Below are 20,155 nucleotides of genomic sequence, written 5' to 3'. Positions count from 1 at the left end.
ATGAGATGGTTGGATGGCATCACTGACTTGATGGACATGAGTTTGAGCAAGCTCTGGGAGTCAGTGATGGACAGGGAAGGCTGGTGTGCTGCTTTTCATAGGATTGCAAAGAGTCAGATATGACTGAGTGACTGAACTGAACTGAATTGAATCCAGTCTAAAAAATGGGCAAAGGATTTGAACTGACACTTCACCAAGGAAGATACATAAAAGAAAATATGCAAAGGAAAAAATGGTCAATATCATTAGTCATTAGGGGAATGTAAATTAATAATCACAATGAGATGCCATTATAATATCTAAAATTAAGCAAACTGATTATATCTAGTTTGTGTTGGTGAAGATGTGGGAAAAAGTAGAACTCATGCACTTTTGATGAGACTTTACCTTGGTACAGTGGTTCAACTACTTTGGAAAACAGTTCAGCAGTATCATAAAACATTAAATATACCTGCTGCTGCTGCTGCTAAGTCACTTCAGTCATGTCCGACGCTGTGCAACCCCATAGACGGCAGCCCACCAGGCTCCCCCGTCCCTGGGATTCTCTAGGCAAGAATACTGGAGTGGGTTGCCATTTCCTTCTCCAATGCATGAAAGTGAAAAATCAAAGTGAAGTCGCTCAGCCGTGTCCAACTCTTACCGACCCCATGGACTGCAGCCTACCAGGCTTCTCTGTCCATGGGATTTTCCAGGCAAGAGTACTGGAATGGGGTGCCATTGCCTTCTCCATTAATCATCTAAATATTGCTGGTAATCACCCAAGAGAGGCAAAATGCACACAAAGACTTGAAAAAATATTCATAGTAGCTTTATTTGTAACAGCTCCAAGCTAGAAAAATCCAAATATCCCCGTGAATGAACAAATTATATTACATCCATGTATTCTACAACATGAATTGTACCTCAAAATCATGATATTGGGTGAAAGAAAGTCAGACAAGAAAAGAGTGTATACTGCATAATTCTATTTATACAAAACTCTAGAAAATACAAATTAATCTACAGTGAAAAGTTGCTCAATGGAAGAGTGAGGAGGGATGAGAGGAGGAATTATAAAGAGGCCTGAGGAAACTTTTGATGAATGAGTCCATTAACTTGATTGTGGTGATATTTTCACTGTGTATACATATGTTAGAACATATAAATTGTACATTTTAAGCATTATAGTTCATTGCATGTTAATTATTTCTCAATACACTTATTACAAAGAAAATGTTTTCCTTGAGAAGTCTTCATTGAAAATGGATAGATCCTATCATCAATTAAAAGCACAGTAACGACAGCATTTTCAGTGATACTTAAGCATAATGACACAGGACTAGAATGAAGACAACCCCTCTCAATGATGAAAAGCTAAAAGCCTTTCCTCTCAGATCACGAATAAGACAAGGATGCCCACTCTTGCCATTTCTACTCAACATGGTACTGGCAGTCTAAGTCATAGCAGATGAGAAAAAAATTAAATAGATAAAAGCCTTAAACTAGAAAGGAAGAAGTAAAATTATCTCTGTTTATAGATGGCATGGTATTCTATATTGAAAACCCTAAAGACTTCACACACACAAAAATGGTTACAACTAATTAATTAATTCATTGGAATTGCAAGATACAAAGTCAACATGTAGAAATTAGCTGTTTTCCTAAACACTAACAATGAACTATCTGAAAGAGAAATTAAGAAAGCAATCCCATTTAGAATAGCATCAAAACCAATAAAATACTTATAAATAAACTGAACCAAGGAAGTAAAAGATTAAACACTGAGAACTATGAGATATTGGTGAAAATAACTGAAGAAGACACAAATAAATGGAAAGATATCCTGTGATCTTAGACTGAAAAATTAATACTGTGAAAATCTCCATACTACTGAAAATGATCTACAAATACAATCCCTATCAAAATTCCATTTTTCACAGAAATAGACAAAAATTATCCTAAAATTTGTATGGAGCCATAAAAGACCCCAAATAGCAAAAGTTAACCTGAAAGAGAAGAACAAACTTGGAAGCATCGTCATTCCTGATTTTGAGCCATATACAAAGCTACAGTGATCAAAGCAGCATGGTACTGGCAACAGGTACGTGGAACCAGTGGAGCAGAACAAAGATTCCAGATGAGCCATAAATATGTGACGAACTGATTCTTGACAAGAGCACTAAGAACAGACAAAGGAGAAAGATTAGTAACTTCCATGAATGAGGTTGGTAAAACTGGACATCTAGATGCATAAGAAGGAAACTGGACTCTTCTCTTACACCACTCAAAAAAATGAACTTGAAATGGGTCACAAACTTAGATGTAAGACGAGAAACCATAAAACTCCTAGAAGAAAATATAGGGGGGAAAGATGCTTGACATTGGTCTTGCATGGCTGCTATGTCACTTCAGTCATGTTTGACTCTTTGAGACCTATGGACTGTGGCCCACCAGGCTCCTCTGTCCATGGAGTTCTCCAGGCAAGAATACTGGAGTGAGTTGCCATGCCCTCCTCCAGAGGATCTTCCTAACCCAGGTGTCAGAGCCACGTTTCTTGTCTCCTGAATTGGCTGGCATATTCTTCACCACTCGCACCACCTGGGAAGCCCAATATTGATCTAAGCAGTGATTAATCAGATAAGAGACTAAGAGCACAGCCAATAAAAGTCAAAGTAAACAAATTGAACTACATCAAACTGAAGAGCTTTGGCACAGCAAAGCAAATAATCAATAAATTGAAAAGACAACCTGAAGAATGAGAGAAAACATTAGCAAATCACATATCTGATAAGGGGTAATATCCAAATTACATGTAAAAAACTCATACAACTCAATTGCAAAAATAATAATAATAATAGAATTTAAAAATGAGCAAAGGGCCTGAATAGACATTTTTCCAACAAAGACATACAAATGTCCATTAGTTATATAAAAAAATGTTCTACATCATTAATCATCACCAAAATGCAAATCAAAACCATAAGATATCACTTCATACCTGTGATGGCTATTATCAAAAAAGCAAAAGATAACACATGCTAACAAGGATGTGAAGAAAAGAGAATGCTTATGTAGTGTTAGTGGGAATGTAAATTGGTACAGCCATTGCAGAAAACACTATGGAGGTTCCTAAAGATATCAGAAATCAGACAACCATATAATCTTGTGATCCCACTCCTATATATTCAAAGGAATTTAAACCAGCATCTTCAGAAGATATCTGCACACCCATGTTCCTTTGTTCCTTTCAGCATGTTCTATAATAACCAAGATATAAAAACAATCTAAATGTCTCAACAGATGAATGGGTTAAGAAAATATGATATATATATAATTAAATTTTATTCAGTAATAAAAAGAAAGCAATCCTACCATTTTTGACAACATGGATTAACCTGAAGGTCATTATGCTAACTAAAATAAGTCAGAGAAAGACAAATATTAATACATATGTTATGTGTTAAGCATATATAAAACCTAAAAAAAAAAAAAAAGCCAATTTCATAGAAACAGAGAATAGAATGGTAGTTTCCAATGGCTATGGGAAAGGGGAAATTGGGCGATATAAGTCAAACTACAAATTTCCACTTATAAGAAGAATAAATTCTAATACTCTAATGTATGGCACTGTGACCACAGTTAATAATGCAATGTTATATACTTGAAAGTTGCAGAGATAGATCTTAAGCATCCTCACTTCCCACTCCCCAAAAATGTTAGGTGAGGTGACATTTGTTTTAATTATCTTGATCTTGGTAACCACTTCACAATGTATATGTATATCAAGTCATCACACTGTCTACTTTAATTGTACACAATTATATTTATCAGCTATTTCTCAAAAATAATTAAAAATAAAGACACACGGCTAGAGACAAATAAGCCAGCATCCTTTCTGATGATGGTCCTGAGGATCTTGGCTCAGTTTGCTCTTGATCACATTTGTAAATTGATAAGCCTTTGCACCAAATGTAGAGAGGGTAAAATAATAATCATTGTGAATTCCTTCTTTCCTACTATTTTGAGTCTTAGCCTTCTTGATTAAATTCAAAATTACTCAAATATATGAAATCTGGAATAAGTGTTAACTTACATGTAAAAGCACATCTATTAACATATTTAATCAAAATAATATTTTCCTAATATTATCATACAGAATTTAAATTGGTATTTTGGAATTGGTAGTTAGGTGGGAAAAAACTAGACATGTCTCCAAATTTGTCTCAAGCTAAGTTAATGAATTTTCTGCATTATATTTTAGGAATCAATATAGCTGAATGATCCAAATTTCCAAAAGCTAGCCCAAAATATCATACGTAAAAATTTATATACACTTTATTTATTTAATTTGTAAAATATATACATTAACACTACATACTTTAAATATGGTTATACACTTTCACTTATTTTTATAAAGCATCAAAAATATCCTTTTTGAGCCAATGCAATGATCAGTGACTTCAAAAACATATTTTTTAAAACAATTGGCATCTTTACATATTATAGCAAACAATATTAACTAATAATCATTGACACAGTAATTTCCTGGGTGTAAACCCAAATATCCAAATTAGTGCACCAAAGAATTCTGGTGAATCATTATTAGATCTCTAGTCATAAAGAGAATAACTTGTTTTTCAGAAAGAATGTTACCAACTTATATTCAAACTTAAACATTATTAAATCAATAAAGTATCCAGAAATTCCAATAAATGCAATCCAATCGACACCAAAGACAAAGTAAAATTTAAAATTATTTTAACAAGTATTAAATGGCTGTTAAGTTTTTAATGGGCTTCCCTTGTAGCTCAGCTGGTAAAGAATCCACCTGCAAAGTGGGAGACCTGGGTTCAATCCCTGGGTTGGGAAGATCCCCTGGAGAAGGAAAAGGCTACTTACTCCAGGATTCTGGCCTGGAGAATTCCATGGACTGTATAATCCATTGGATCACAGAGTCAGACACAACTGAGTGACTTTCATTTCCACTTCAAGTGTTTAACACTGAGATATAGGTGCTTATGTTAAAATTAGAAAAACTAAAGGATAGAGATATAAGGAAAAATCCTAAGACAAGTAACAATGGAAAAAAATTTACAATATATCTTATTTCTACAGATGTCTAGTCATTGGTCCAAAATCTTTGCCATTCAAAGTCTGTTCTTTAAGATTTCACTTATTATTATTTATTTATTATTTATTATTATCCAGGAAACATGGTTAATTCCCCAAATCATCCTTAAATAATGTTTATAAAATACATATGTCATCTCACTGCCTATACCCATTTGTAGCAGCCAATCAAAAAGTATTAGGGGCACAGGTGGGAAATAATTTGTCACTACATAAGTCAGCTGTCTTATTAATAACAATAAAACCTGACATTTACATAATGCCATCTGTACAGCCGCTTCATATCAAGACTTCAAACATTTATCTCATTAATACTTTCAATATTTCTATGCATTATTTGGCAAATATTTTACTGGTTTATAAAGCAAAACCCTAACTCATAAAATGACATGAACCTAGTGACTATATTTTCTCACAATCCATTTCTATCTGCCAAAAAGAAGAGAAAAATATATATCTAGCATGAAAGAATTTGGCCAGGAGAGTGAAATACCCAATTGGCAACTGGGTCTTATCTATTCCCACCTTTTTATATGCGATCCAGTCAAACACCCTGTCAATGTCTGTTGCCCGTAGCACTTCCTGTGATACTGGATGGGAACTGGCCAAGCCGTCAAGCAGCATCACTTCATGTAGAACATCCGTCAGAAACCTCTGTTTTTCCTGCAATACAGTAGGTGGAACAACATCACAGGTGATTCGTGGTTATGACAGAATATGGGTGACTATGAACTGAATGTTCAGTGTGTTGCTGAATTGATGATGCTCATCAGCCTACTAGGTAAGACTTAACTATAAAGAGAAACCAGTAAATAAAATGCCTCTTAAGTCACTCTAAAATAAAAGTGGCTGATTTGAGCACAACATGAAACAAAACCAATGAGCTACAAGAGGCCCTAAATAGATGCAAACAATGGGCTCTGTTTTAACAGTGGTTAAAGCAAATTTGGAGAGTGGGCACATAAATGAAACTGACTCAGCTTGCTTACGGGCTTCCCTGGTGGCTCAGATGGTAAAGAACTGGACCACAGTGAGGGAGACCTGGATTCAACCCGTGGGTTGGGAAGATCCCCTGGAGGAGGGCAAGGCAACCCACTCCAGCATTCTTGCCTGGAGAATCCCCGTGGACAGAGGAGCCTGGTGGACTACAATCTATGGGGTCCCAAAGAGTTGGACATGACTGAGTGACTAAGCAGACACAGTATGTTTATATGTTCTGCAGGGTCAAATCTATAATTCCAGTCCCAAATAACCTTTCTAAAGTTAATTCAATACAAGAATAATAACTAAATCTCAGAATTCCAATACTATGTGTTATTTCTAGTCCATTCAACAACCATTCTCTTTCTCTTCCTACCTCCACTCTCTCTGTCTCGCTTATTCTCTCTCTAATACACACATGCATACACTTATTTTCTAAAAGAACTTCAGGACACCACCACAAATAATGAGGCATTATTGACAACTAACTGTAATATCTCTGGATGTGATATGTGAATTCAGAAAGTAGAGAGCCATAGGTATTAAAAATTCATTACCCCCCCAATGTTCATCGCAGCACTGTTTATAATAGCCAGGACATGGAAGCAACCTAGATGTCCATCAGCAGATGAATGGATAAGAAAGCTGTGGTACATATATACACAATGGAGTATTACTCAGCCATTAAAAAGAATACTTTTGAATCAGTTCTAATGAGGTGGATGAAACTGGAGCCGATTATACAGAGCGAAGTAAGCCAGAAAAAAAAAAAAAACACCAATACAGTATACTAACACATATATATGGAATTTAGAAAGATGATAACGATAACCCTGTATGCAAGACAGCAAAAGAGACACAGATGTATAGAACAGTCTTTTGGACTCTGTGGGAAAGGAAGAGGGTGGGATGATTTGGGAGAATGGCATTGAAGTATGTATAATATCGTGTAAGAAATGAATCGCCAGTCTGGGTTCGATGCAGGAGACAGGATGCTTGGGGCTGGTGCACTGGGATGACCCAGAGAGATGGTATGGGGAGGGAGGAGAGAGGGGGGTTCAGGATTGGGAACACGTGTACACCCGTGGCGGATTCATGTTGATGTATGGCAAAACCAATACAGTATTGTAAAGTAAAGTAAAGTAAAATAAAAAATTTTAAAAAAGAAAGTAAAAAAAAAAAATTCATTACCATAAAACTTGTGAAACTAGACAAAACTATGTCTTGTTGAGACATCAGTATTTGCTTTAATAAAAGCTGACAAAAAATAAATAAATAAAAGCTGACTTGCTATGTTAGAAATAAACTGTAAAAAAAAAAAAAAGAAGTGCTTCTCCGTTGTTTTTGCTTTAAGAAGTCTGCTTTAAAGAAACAGCTTGGGTTCTGTTAACAAAAATGCTGGCAGTTATCAGTCCGCCTAGCCTACTGCCTTCATTGAGGAGGAGGAGAGAAAAAAGAAGTTGCAAGAGATAACGAGAGCTAAATAGCCCCTGGATAGTTGGGACCTGAGGAGTATCATTACAGAGATTAAAGACTGCAGTGCTTTAATTGCTCTAGCTAACTCTGAACTCATTCCTGGAGCCTCCAAATTTTGGGCCAGCAGATAAATTGCTTTATTTCTGAGTGAGCTGTAATTTCAAGCTGAGACTACACCAATTCTGAATTTTAAAAATTGGAAATGGAGAATAAATATACTAAGAAAAGAATCGTTAACTAAGCATATGTGTTAATAACCATATTAATTTAAATCTGGCTTTAAAAACAATAATCATCACTTGCTCAATAATTTAGCATGTTTAATCAATTTAACTAGTCATCCAAGTATCACTGTAAGGTTTATTTTCTAATAGCTTATTTTTATAGCCTGTGGACTTTATATTTAATTTCTTTGGTCCTTATTTTTCATCTAAGAATTTCACATTAGTGCTCCATCACAAAGGGCTGTGTTACAGTGACTGAACCAAAAGTCACTCTGACTCCCAGAAGAATATTTCAGACCCTAAGAGACTACAGTAAAAAATACAAACTGATAATGAATTAAGTGACAAGTATTACACAAAAAAATACTGTATCTCTTCTAATTGAGTTCCTAATTCAAGATGAACTGAGGAAAGTGAAATTGGACCTTGTGATTTAAAAATTTGAATTAAAAAACTGGCATTTATATTGCCCATTTTAAGTCCACAAAAAGCAAAGACAAGATCTCAGACAAATGGCCTAGATTTAGAGGGTAAGAGAAATTCATATATTTCCAAAACAAGAATTTTAAGCAGATAGGCAATCTGGTTGCACATTTAATTTTAAAATGCACATTAAATCTATTTGATACTGGTATTAATGAGAAATTATGGAATATATAATGATACTTCAACTTGACAACTGAGCATTTTTATTTATAAAAACTACCAACTGAAGATGTGATGTCCATTCTGAAGATCAAATAATACACAACTCTTCAAATAATAATTATTGCTCCATTACATCACTCAAACATCTGATCAAAAATCACAGTACAAAATGAAAACCTTAACAGAATGATTTATTTTAACCTTAATTTTTAACATTTAGAAACAATAAATACATATTAGTCAATATCTAAATTTAGCAAACATAACTTGGTTTGCTGGAAATGACATTTTGTTAAATGGTATAAAGTAAATGACCATGTAATTATAAAAATTAAATCTAAGATAACTTTCAAAAATGGAGATCCAACCAGTCCATCCTAAAGGAAGCCAGTCTTGAATATTCATTGGAAAGACTGATGCTGAATACTTTGCTCCAATACCCCAAGACTGATGCTCCAATACTTTGGCCACCTGACCCTGTTGCTGAGAAAGATTGAAGGCGAGAGAAGGGAACGACAGAGGATGAGATGGTTGGATGTCATCACCGACTCAATGGACGTGAGTCTAAGTAAACTCTGGGAGTTGGTGATGGACAGGGAGGCCTGGCGTGCTGTAGTCCATGGGTCGCAAAGAGTTGGACACGACTGAATGACTGAACTGCACTGAACTGAATTGAAACTATATTATATATTTATATAGTAATGATGATATATTACTTCATGCTTCTGGAGAAAAATAAAAACAAATCTTTGGTCAGTAGAACTGCAAAAGTGAGGGTTTAAATTGAGCAGTATTGCGTTGTTAGCAAAAAATTCATCTCTAAATTTTTGGAGAGAATGATACTGTCTGATTGAGAAAGGGGGCATTGAAAGAGATTAAGATTTTAATCTGGAATCAAGATTTCTGGGAGAAATATCCATAATCTCAGATATGCAGACGACACCACCCTTATAGCAGAGAGCGAAGAAGAACTCAAGAGTCTCTTGATGAAAATGAAAGAGGGGTGAAAAAGTTGGCTTAAAACTCAACATTCAAAAACCTAATATCATGGCATCTGGTCTCATCACTTCACAGCAAATAGATGGGCAAACAAAGGAAACAGTGACAGACTTTATTTTGAGGGGCTCCAAAATCAATGCAGATGTGACTGCAGCCATGAATTAAAAGACGTTTACTCCTTGGAAGGAAAGTTATGACCAACCTAGACAGCATATTAAAAAGCAGAGACATTAATCTGCCAACAAAGATCTGTCTAGTCAAAGCTATGGTTTTTCCAGTGGTCATGTATGGATGTGAGAGCTGGACTATAAATAAAGCTGAGCACCAAAGAATTGATATTTTTGAAACTGTGGTGTTGGAGAAGACTCTTGAGAGTCCCTTGGACTGCAGGGAGACCAAATCAGTCAATCCTATAAGAAATCAGTCCTGAATATTCACTGGAAGGGCTGATGCTGAAGCTGAAACTCCAATATTTTGGCCACCTGATGCAAAGAACTGACTCATTGGACAAGACCCTGATGCTGGGAAAAATTGAAGGCAGGAGGAAAAGGGGATAACAGAGGATGAGATGGTTGGATGGCATTACTGACTCCATGAGCATGAGTTTGTGTGAGCTCTGAGAGTTGGTGATGGACAGGGAAGCCTGGTGTGCTGCAGTCCACGGGGTCTCAAAGAGTTGGACACAACAGAGCAGTGAACTGAACTGAAAAGAGATTAAAAGAGAGAAGGAAAACAGGAAAAAGAAAATCCTGGCAAAAGACATTCACAAAGCTCAGAAGAGAGAATAACTTGAGGGCGGGGGGAAGGAAAAATTTCTAAAAGGAAAAAGGAAAATTGCAAATGCAATTTAACAAAACTACAAAGAGTTTCCAAGACAGAGGTGTTAATTTTTTTATAAAAGATCCATGTCACTATAAAATAAGAAATATTTTTACTTTGTCAGTCCCTGGCAAGGTCCCTCCCTCCTTCACCCTCTTATCAACGACAAAAGCAGCTACAGCAAAAATTTCTAATAGCAGTCAATTGCTTACTGTTGATGTAAGACTGTGAAAGTTTAAAAATAAAGCAAAAGAAATCCTTGGTTTTATGTGAAATAAAAAAACAAACAAAAGTTAGCCACAGTGAATGAAATAATAGTTTTCTCTCATAGACTAGAAATGCTAAAAAATTTTGAGACAAAAACACAGTAAAGTATAATTATTGATGGAAAGCGTAATGGAAAATGTAGAAGTGAGTATGATCCTTGAAGTAATTTAAAGTTGTGTGCATGTGTGTGTGTTTGTGTGCAGGGAAAAATGTACTCAAGGTGTATGCTGCTGCTGTTGCTGCTGAGTCGTTTCAGTCGTGTCCGACTCTGTGCAACCCCACAGACGGCAGCCTACTAGGCTCCCCCATCCCTGGGATTCTCCAGGCAAGAACACTGGAGTGGGTTGCCATTTCCTTCTCCAAAGCATGAAAGTGAAAAGTGAAAGTGAAGTCACTCAGTCGTGCCCGACTCTTAGCGACCCCATGGACTGCAGCCTACCAGGCTCCTCCATCTATCGGATTTTCCAGGCAAGAGTGCTGGAGTGGGGTGCCATTGCCTTCTCTGCAAGGTGTATAGTCAATAGTTTTTATTTTACTCGATATTTTAAAGACACTGTGATAGCCCATTCTACAACTTTTAAAATGCAGAACAATAAGCAAAATGGAGAACTTGAAAATCTGTTAACAAGAAGTTATTGTTAGCAGTAACAATAAATCCTACCATTCTGATACAGACACTTCTTAGAGATGTTACTTTCATGCCTAAACTTAAACAGTCCCAATAATACTGAATATGTGTATCAATTTGTATTGAACTATTTTCAAAAATATATTGCACTTGAATTTTTGGAGAACAGTGTAAAAGCCTTTCAGAAAAGTAAAATGTGAACGAATGCACAGAGTTGAGAATAACACGTGGAAAAGAAGGTCATTACCATTTTATTCATACATTCACTTAACAAATATGTTAAATTCCTATACAATGCCAGATACTGAACTGTGTTTTGGGAATAAATACATGACTAACACCTCATCCACAACCTTAAAGAACTCAAAACCAGAAGAGAAGGTACAAGAGAAAGATAACAGCTAACTGCATTATAATACGATGGGTGTTATATAACATGAAGTATGAAATTATTAATTAGTTCAGAAAAGGCTTCACAGAGGAGGTGACATTAAAGTGGGCTGTTGAAGGATGAAAGTCTACTCAGATGAATGGGGAAAGCAACTTAAAAGGGCAAATCCAGGCAGAGGAAACATGGAGAAAAAAAAGCGAGTCCGTTTGAATCCTAAGATATCAGGTTGAAGGTTTGGTCTCAATAAATAGGCAGTAGCAGGCATAGCAACATAATAAAAGCAGTGTCTCAGGAAAATTAACTTATCTGAGCTATACAGAGTGCCTGACATATGTAGAAATGAGAGGCAGGAATTGGTTATTGCACTGAGGGATATGTGATGATGTATTAGAGCGGGCGTTACTGAAGGACTTTTGAATCTGAGAGAGACTTTGAATGAAAGACCAAGTGACACTGTTGCCTTGGTCCCTAGGGGGTAAAGAGGAAGTCCCAATGAATAACTATACAGGATGATCTGATGGCTTTTTAAAAGATTTTAGATTGACAGAATAAAGGTAGGGGGCATGTGACTGACAGAAATGAAGGAGTGGATAAAGTGTGCTTTGGAGGGTGAGCTAAAAAGCTCAGTTTTAGACATGCTGCAAGGACTGTGACAGTGAACTTTTAGAAAGCAATGCGCCACAGGCAATGCAATGTAAAAGCCAGGTCTAAGATACAGGGCAAGGCCTAAACAACTTTTGGCAATAAATAGCAGTCTGCATTAAAAAATGTAAATAAGTCTCAGAAAGAACCAACTCTTTTTAAAAATTTTTCTTACAATACTAACATTTCATATACCAATATTTAGTAGTATATGTGGAACAAGTTATTAAAAATTCTTATCATCAGATACACTTGAGAAAATTAATTCCTTGATATAAGACTCTTGAGAGTCCCTTGGACTGCAAGGAGATCCAATCAGTCCATTCTAAAGGAGATCAGTCCTGGGTGTTCTTTGGAAGGAATGATGCTAAAGCTGAAACTTCAGTACTTTGGCCACCTCATGTGAAGAGTTGACTCATTGGAAAAGACTCTGATGCTGGGAGGGATTGGGAGCAGGAGGAGAAGGGGACAACAGAGGATGAGATGGCTGGATGGCATCACCAACTTGATGGATGTGAGTTTGAGTGAACTCCAGGAGTTGGTGATGGCGTGCTATGATTCATGGTGTCGCAAAGAGTCAGACATGACTGAGCGACTGAACTGAACTGAACTGATCCCCAAATTAAGGCTTCTGCCTGAATATGTCAAGATCTGAATATGCCTGATCTAGTCATAGCCATGGTGATGGAGGGAAGTTCCTCTGAAGAAAGGCTGACTAATTTTAGTGAACAGCAATACCAGACAGACATTTTTCCTCATCATCAGAAAGGAAAGAAAAAACAAAATCAAATAATCTGAATTGAAATCAAAGAAAGTCAGCTATATCAAAATAGACAAAGAGATGAGAGCCAATTCAAGATGTGACGAAGTGCTTATAGGCAAAAAAAGAGTGGGAAAAAATTCTCTAGGCAGACGTGGGTTACATCGGAGCAGTCGCAAGGACTCAATTTTATTTTTTTAATTTAATCTTTATTAAAATGATTTTAATGCTTATTTTTTAAATGATTTGAAATGTTGTGTTAGTTTCTGCTGTACAGCAAAGTGAATTAGTTATGTATAATCTCTTTTAGATTCTTTTCCTATACGTGTCATTACAGAGTATTGAGCAGTGTTCCTTGCACTCTATGGTAGGTGCTTCCTAGTTTTTTATTTTAAGTGTAGCAGTATGTATGTGTCCCCTATTGTATCCCCCTTACCTCCTGGTAGCCAAAACTTTGTTTTCTCCCTATGACTCTGTTCTGTGAATAAGTTTCTTTGTGCCATTTTTTAGATTTCACACATCTGGAGGATAGATCTGAAATAAATGGCTCTTTCATTATTCCTGGGAGAAATGATGGGAACACTGTTAGAAAGTTGATGACAGAGTCCTAGACTGGAAAAAAATACCTGCCATTCACGTAACTGTCTGGCCACAAGCAAGTTACTCAGTCTTTTCACAACTCAGCACACTCATTTGTAAACATGTGTGGTTGTGAAGATTGAATAAGATTTGTTCTACAAATACGTGTTGAGCACCTGCCATATCCCATGTGGTATACCCGGTTCTGAGCATAAAAAGAAAGACACGAATTCAACTTCAGAGATTCTATACTAGTAGAATGAGAGACGAAGATGAAACAAATATTAATAACACCTGCTGTATATACAAATGGAAATAGGTTCAGCATATGACGTGACCTCACAGAGAAGGTGTCATTTGGTCTGCCTGGAAGAAGGAAGGAAAGCTTCTGAACTGATACTTTAAGTTGAATCTTTAAGGATGATTGGAGATTTCCAGAATATAGTAGAAAAGGGTATTTTGGACAGAAAAAAAAAATCTGGTATATGGGGAAAGTCATGGAGATTTGAAATAGCCTGGCCTGTTTGGGAGGCTCCAGAGCTCTCAGTGGCAGAAGGCAGGGAGTATAATGGGCAGACAAACAGCGATTAGTACAGAGAGACACACTATGCCAAGTTAGGAAACTAGAATTACGACGTGACATCATCAAACCTACATTTAGAGAGATGACTATGAATACTGGAAGGTGGACTGGAGGGAGAAGCAACTCAACACAAAATAGGGCCATATTGCAGAATCACACACAAACAGCACGAGGCACAGGCTTTATCTCTGTGATCACAAAGTATCTACAATTTAGTTCCATTTTGTGATGACCAGTGGTGAAAAACATGGTATTTACTTTCAAATTCCAGGATGTATGAATCAAATATAGGTTTAGACATAAATATAGACCTAGGCATAGATATTTAGCTATGTATGTAGATACACATATAGATAACCAAATAGATACAAGTATTTCCTTTTTCAGTGTTTTCATTTGTTTATTTAAAGCAATGTTTTATTCCAGGTTTAATGTTGACAATAATCTCTTGAACATAGATAAAGGCACTTCTCCAATCCATAGTGTCAAATGAACAAGAATATCTGACAAAAATCATTTGAACAATACAATATAATTCCATTCGTGTTTACTGAGGGCTTTGTATATGCAACCTTCATGTGTCAGAAGCTGGGGAAACAAATGCATTTGGGGCACAATTCCTAGCTCCAAGCAACTCCCTTTATGATGGGGAAAATAGATACATGTACAACCCATTAGTGCTATTTGATGGGTAAAGTATTAGCAGCCAAGCAAAGTACTATATGGATCACAATAAACTGTGGAAAATTCTGAAAGAGATGGGAATACCAGACCACCTGACCTGCCTTTTGAGAAACCTATATGCAGGTCAGGAAGCAACAGTTAGAACTGGACATGGAACAACAGACTGGTTCCAAATAGGAAAAGGAGTACATCAAGGCTGAATATTGTCACCCTGCTTATTTAACTTATATGCAGAGTACAATCATGAGAAATGCTGGGCTGGAAGAAGAACAAGCTGGAATCAAGATTGCCAGAAGAAATATCAATAACCTCAGATATGCAGATGGCACCACCTTTATGGCACAAAGTGAAGAAGAACTGAAAAGCCTCTTGATGAAAGTGAAAGAGGAGAGTGAAAAAGTTGGCAGAAAACTTAAGATCATGGCATCTGATACCATCACTTCATGGGAAACAGATGGGGAAACAGTGGCAACAGTGGCTGACTTTATTTTGGGGGGCTCCAAAATCCCTGCAGATGGTGACTCCAGCCATGAAATTAAAAGACACTTACTCCTTGGAAGGAAAGTTATGACCAACCTAGACAGCATATTAAAAAGCAGAGATATCACTTTGCCAACAAAGGTCCGTCTAGTCAAGGCTACGGTTTTTCCAGTGGTCATGTATGGATGTGAGAGTTGGACTATAAAGAAAGCTGAGAACTGAAGAATTGATGCCTTTGAACTGTGGTGTTGGAGAAGACTCTTGCAAGTCCCTTGGACTGCAAGGAGATCCAACCAGTCCATTCTAAAGATCAGTCCTGGGTGTTCACTAGAAGGACTGATGTTGAAGCTGAAACTCCAATACTTTGGCCACCTCATGCGAAGAGCTGACTCATTTGAAAAGAAGACCTTAATGCTGGGAAAGATTTAGGACAGGAGGAGAAGGGGACAACAGAGGATGAGATGTTGGATGGCATCACTGACTCGATGGACATGGGTTTGGGTGGACTCCAGGAATTGGTAATGGACAGGGAGGCCTGGCATGCTGTGGTTCATGGGGTCACAAAGAGTGGGACATGAGTGAGCAACTGAACTGAACTGGAAGTACTGTGGGAGCAGAGAATAGAGTGAAATTTTGGGTGTAAGTGCTTTCAGTGTCTATGACCATGTTGGCTCCGTTGCCGGTAATCCGTCATAAACAGAAGAAAGAAGCTATGTCATTCATATTTTGTGTCTTTGGAAATCTGTACTACCATGCGGCATAGTGGTTAAGAATCTGCCTGGCAATGAAGGAGCCACAGGAGACACGGGTTGACCTGTAGGTCAGGAAGATCCCCTGGAGTAGGAAATGGCAACCCACTCCAGTATTTTTGATGGGGAAGTTCCATGGACAGAGGATCCTGGTAGGCTACCATACATGGGGTTGCAGAGTTGGACACGACTGAGCATGCACGCATATATTCATATTTTGTGTCTTTGGAAATCTATACTACCATAAGGTAAACACATTCAAGACTTCATAGATTGAACAAAATGCCACATGAGCCATTACTAATCTGAACCTCCTGCTTACACAAGACTCGGAAAAGGGACAGAGACATACCTAGCAGTGCGTATTTTCCTCTTCACTCTCTTGTTCTTCATGACTTACTCAAATCAGGACAAATTAAAGGATAGGAACGTAATCAAAAATTCAAGTAAGAAAAACAAGCATATTGGAGGGAGATATTCATCAGGTTTTATTTATGTGATATTGTATCTCTGTGACTTTGCAATTAACATCTTTTATAGACACATAACACAATCTCATATTTGTAAACATTAGAAATTATTTGGATCCCAAGTGTCTTAAATATTAAGAGAATTTTATCCTAATTTTATATTTCAATATACTTTTATAAAGTTCTAAAATGTCCAAAATTACTTTAAGATTTACTCAGTTTAAAGTTAGCTATATACACGTGAAATATTATTCATTATTAAGCTGATTAAAATGAACATTTTGTAGATATCTAAATTATACAATAAATGAAATAAAACTAAAGATGTCGTGAAAATAAGTGTTGCTTCTATATAATATTTTTTAAAAATCAACATTTCAAAATCTCATGTTTAAATACACATACCTAAGATGTTGATAATCATTTTTATGTGTGGGTTGTTAAAGCAGTCCACTTAAAGTCAAACTTATGTAAAACACATACATAAAATAGGCATTAAATAATAATTTTAGAAATAATTACCATTATAAGCATTAATGCTTATAATAAAACAAGCACTGCACTGAAAATGTTACTTCTGCATTTGTTCACATAACTTTTTACAGAAAGTGATACACAAACACAGTTATCTGAGCAGATCTCTGTAGTTGTTCAGTTGCTAATTCATGTCTGAGTCCTTGCAACCCCATGGACTGGAGCACCCCAGGCTTCCCTGTCTTTCACTATCTCCTGGAGTATGCTCAATCTCATGTCCATTGAGTCAGTGATCCCATCCAAACATCTCATCCTCTGTCACCCCCTTCTCTTCCTGCCCTCAATCTTTCCCAGCATTAGGGTCTTTTCTAGGGAGTTGGCTCTTCACATCAGGTGGCCAAAGCATACAATAGTATTATGTAATTTCATATAAGCCTTACAGTAAGTAACCAAAATTGTCCTAATGTTCTTATTTCTTCTAACCATTAACCACACTTCATCCACTGCCAAGTGACAAACACTTTAAGATACCTTAGTCAATGCAGCAACTAAAAGAGCAATTATATCTGTACAAGACTATTTTGGATCACTTCCTAAGGCTCTCATAACCCCAAATAACCCACTGCACATGTTTTTATGAACTGATATACTCCCAAGCATGATTAACACAAAGAAAGTGCCTTAAACTGTGAGTCTCTTCCATGCCTACACCCTTCAGCTGACTTATGTTTCGTTGGTAACATCCAGGCTGAATGTGTCATGTCCCATATTATCCAAGGTGTGACACAGTTAAGAGGAAATGCTAAGATGAAACACAAAATGGGCTGCGTTGTATTCATCCAAATTCTAAACCTTCCGCATACTTACTCAAGAACCTTCAAGACAGAGCAATACTGTCACGTCAGAAGTCACTGTCGATTAGTCATTTATACATTTATTAATTATGATAACCCTGTGTGTTACAGAATAACCTTGAATGTGCTTCAAATAATGTCAATCACAGTAATAATTATGAACAGTTTGCCTAATTACATCGCTCATTCTGATTCTTCAGTTCAGTCACTCAGTTGCGTCCGACTCTTTGCGACTCCATGAATCGCAGCACGCCAGGCCTCCCTGTCCACCACCAACTCCCGGAATTCACTCAGACTCACGTCCATCCAGTCAGTGATGCCATCCAGCCATCTCATCCTCAGTCGTTCCCTTCTCCTCCTGCCCCCAATCCCTCCCAGCATCAGAGTCTTTTCCAATGAGTCAACAAGCAGCCCCCCAAAATAATTGTGAACAATCGCCATATGCCTTGGGCTTTTACATAACCCTCTTCGAATGTTCATACCATTTTGGCTTCCCTTTATTTTTCAGGATTTCTTGACATTTTTTTCCTTCTGTTTTCCTTCAGACACTTACCAAATATAGTTTTACATGTTTTTTAATCTCACTATCCTTTTTATTAATAATTGAATGAATGAGTTCCTATATGATATAAACACTCTTACAATCTTTCATAATTTTTAATGTCTTTCACTTCATAAATTTTTGTTAACTTTTGACCAGATTTTTATTATTGATTACCTCATTGATGCTATACTTTGGGTTAAATGTTGAGAAATACTGGTGAAATAAACTTCCTTAACTGATGAAGTGTACTGTTCAGTGGGAGAGATTTAATTCTTGTCCTTTGTTAGCTCACATGAGTTCATACTTAATTCTTCTACATGTCACTTCAGGACCTTCTGCGTAAAGGGGTAATGGCTTCTTCATATTCTCAATAATCCTCTGTCTACCCTGGCAATAAGAATCTTCCTCTATCTCTGTGCTTAATTGTTTTGAGAAGCTGATAAGACATTACAATAAAATCAGATTTGCCAATCCTTTTTGGTATATCATGCATTTGCTCTGCACATCAATCACAAGAAGTTGCTAATATTTTCAGGTACATTAAAAATAAGCTAGGAAAACCCTGTAATACTTGACTAATAAAACGTAATCCAGAGTATTTTGAAACACATACTGAGATTCAATTTCTATTTGCATCCTAATGGAAAGTTTTTGAAATCAGTGAGGTCTGGAATCAGAAAACTTGGGAAATAAATAATATTTAGATGAAAATACCCCACCATACCATCACCACCACTACAAAGAGAAGAACAGAAATATTTTAAAAAAATTTTTTAAGTACTCATCTTCTGAGCAAAGCTGTGAAGCTTTGGGAAAGAACAGAACTTAACTGAGCAGAAAGATACTTAAAATCTAAATAAAAATAAATAGCTATTGTAACTAGGTAAATCCGAGTAAATGTTAGAGAATATTTAATCCGTGTAATATAAAAATGATAATAGGTAGCTAGATGTTCTTCTTGCTCCATCATTTGGCTAATCCTCTGAAACTTACTGCACTAAATCTTATTTTCCAAACATAGCCATGAATATGAACAGTCTGACCGAGTTTATGGATCTGTGTTTTTGAGCTATCCCATAAACTAAACAACTTCTGACAGAAGCATGGTTGTCAGTTCAGTCGCTCACTCGTGTCCGACTCTTTGTGACCCCATGGACTGCAGCATGCCAGGCCTCCCTGTCCATCACCAACTCCTGGAGCTTACTCTAATTCATGGCCATTGAGTCAGTGGTGCCATCCAACCATCTCATCCTCTGTCGTCCCCTTCTCCTCCTGCTTTCAATCTTTCCCAGAATCAGAGTCTTTTCCAATGAGTCAGTTCTTTGCATCAGGTGGCCAAAGTATTGGAGTTTCAGCTTCAGCATCAGTCCTTCCAGTAAATATTCAGGACTGATTTCCTTTAGGATGGACTGGCTGGATCTCCTTGCAATCCAAGGACTCTCAAGAGTCTTCTCCAACACCACAATTTCAAAAGTATCAATTCTTGGGAGCTCAGCTTTCTTCACAGTCCAACTCACATCCATACATGACCACTGGAAAAACCACAGCTTTGACTAAATGGACCTTTGTTGTCAAAGTAATGTCTCTGCTTTTTAATATGCTGTCTAGGTTGGTCATAACTTTTCTTCCATGGTTGTCAACTAACAGGTAAAAAATATAAAATCCTAAATCTAATCACACCTTCTAACTGAAACTACCACACAAAAGATAGAATACAGTGTATAAGAAGCTGATATATAGCAGGTCTCTGCTAACAGCAAAATGAAGGTCTCATTTTAGGCACTTGATAATTCT

General features: G+C 36.8%; 1 protein-coding gene across 1 annotated transcript in view; it reads right to left on the bottom strand.

Annotated features, from left to right (window-relative positions):
• The window catches only part of TRHDE (thyrotropin releasing hormone degrading enzyme), a 453,490-nt gene that overhangs the window by 179,621 nt on the left and 253,714 nt on the right, over nt 1-20,155 (bottom strand). Inside the window, exon 6 of the mRNA XM_005679723.3 lies at nt 5,635-5,772. Within this exon, the coding sequence (XP_005679780.3) occupies nt 5,635-5,772 (138 nt within the window). The remainder of the gene's footprint in view (nt 1-5,634; nt 5,773-20,155) is intronic.

This window comes from Capra hircus, chromosome 5 (genome assembly GCF_001704415.2).
Source record: "Capra hircus breed San Clemente chromosome 5, ASM170441v1, whole genome shotgun sequence".
NCBI classification, from domain to species: domain Eukaryota; kingdom Metazoa; phylum Chordata; class Mammalia; order Artiodactyla; family Bovidae; genus Capra; species Capra hircus.
This window is presented reverse-complemented; position numbering and strand designations above follow the sequence as displayed.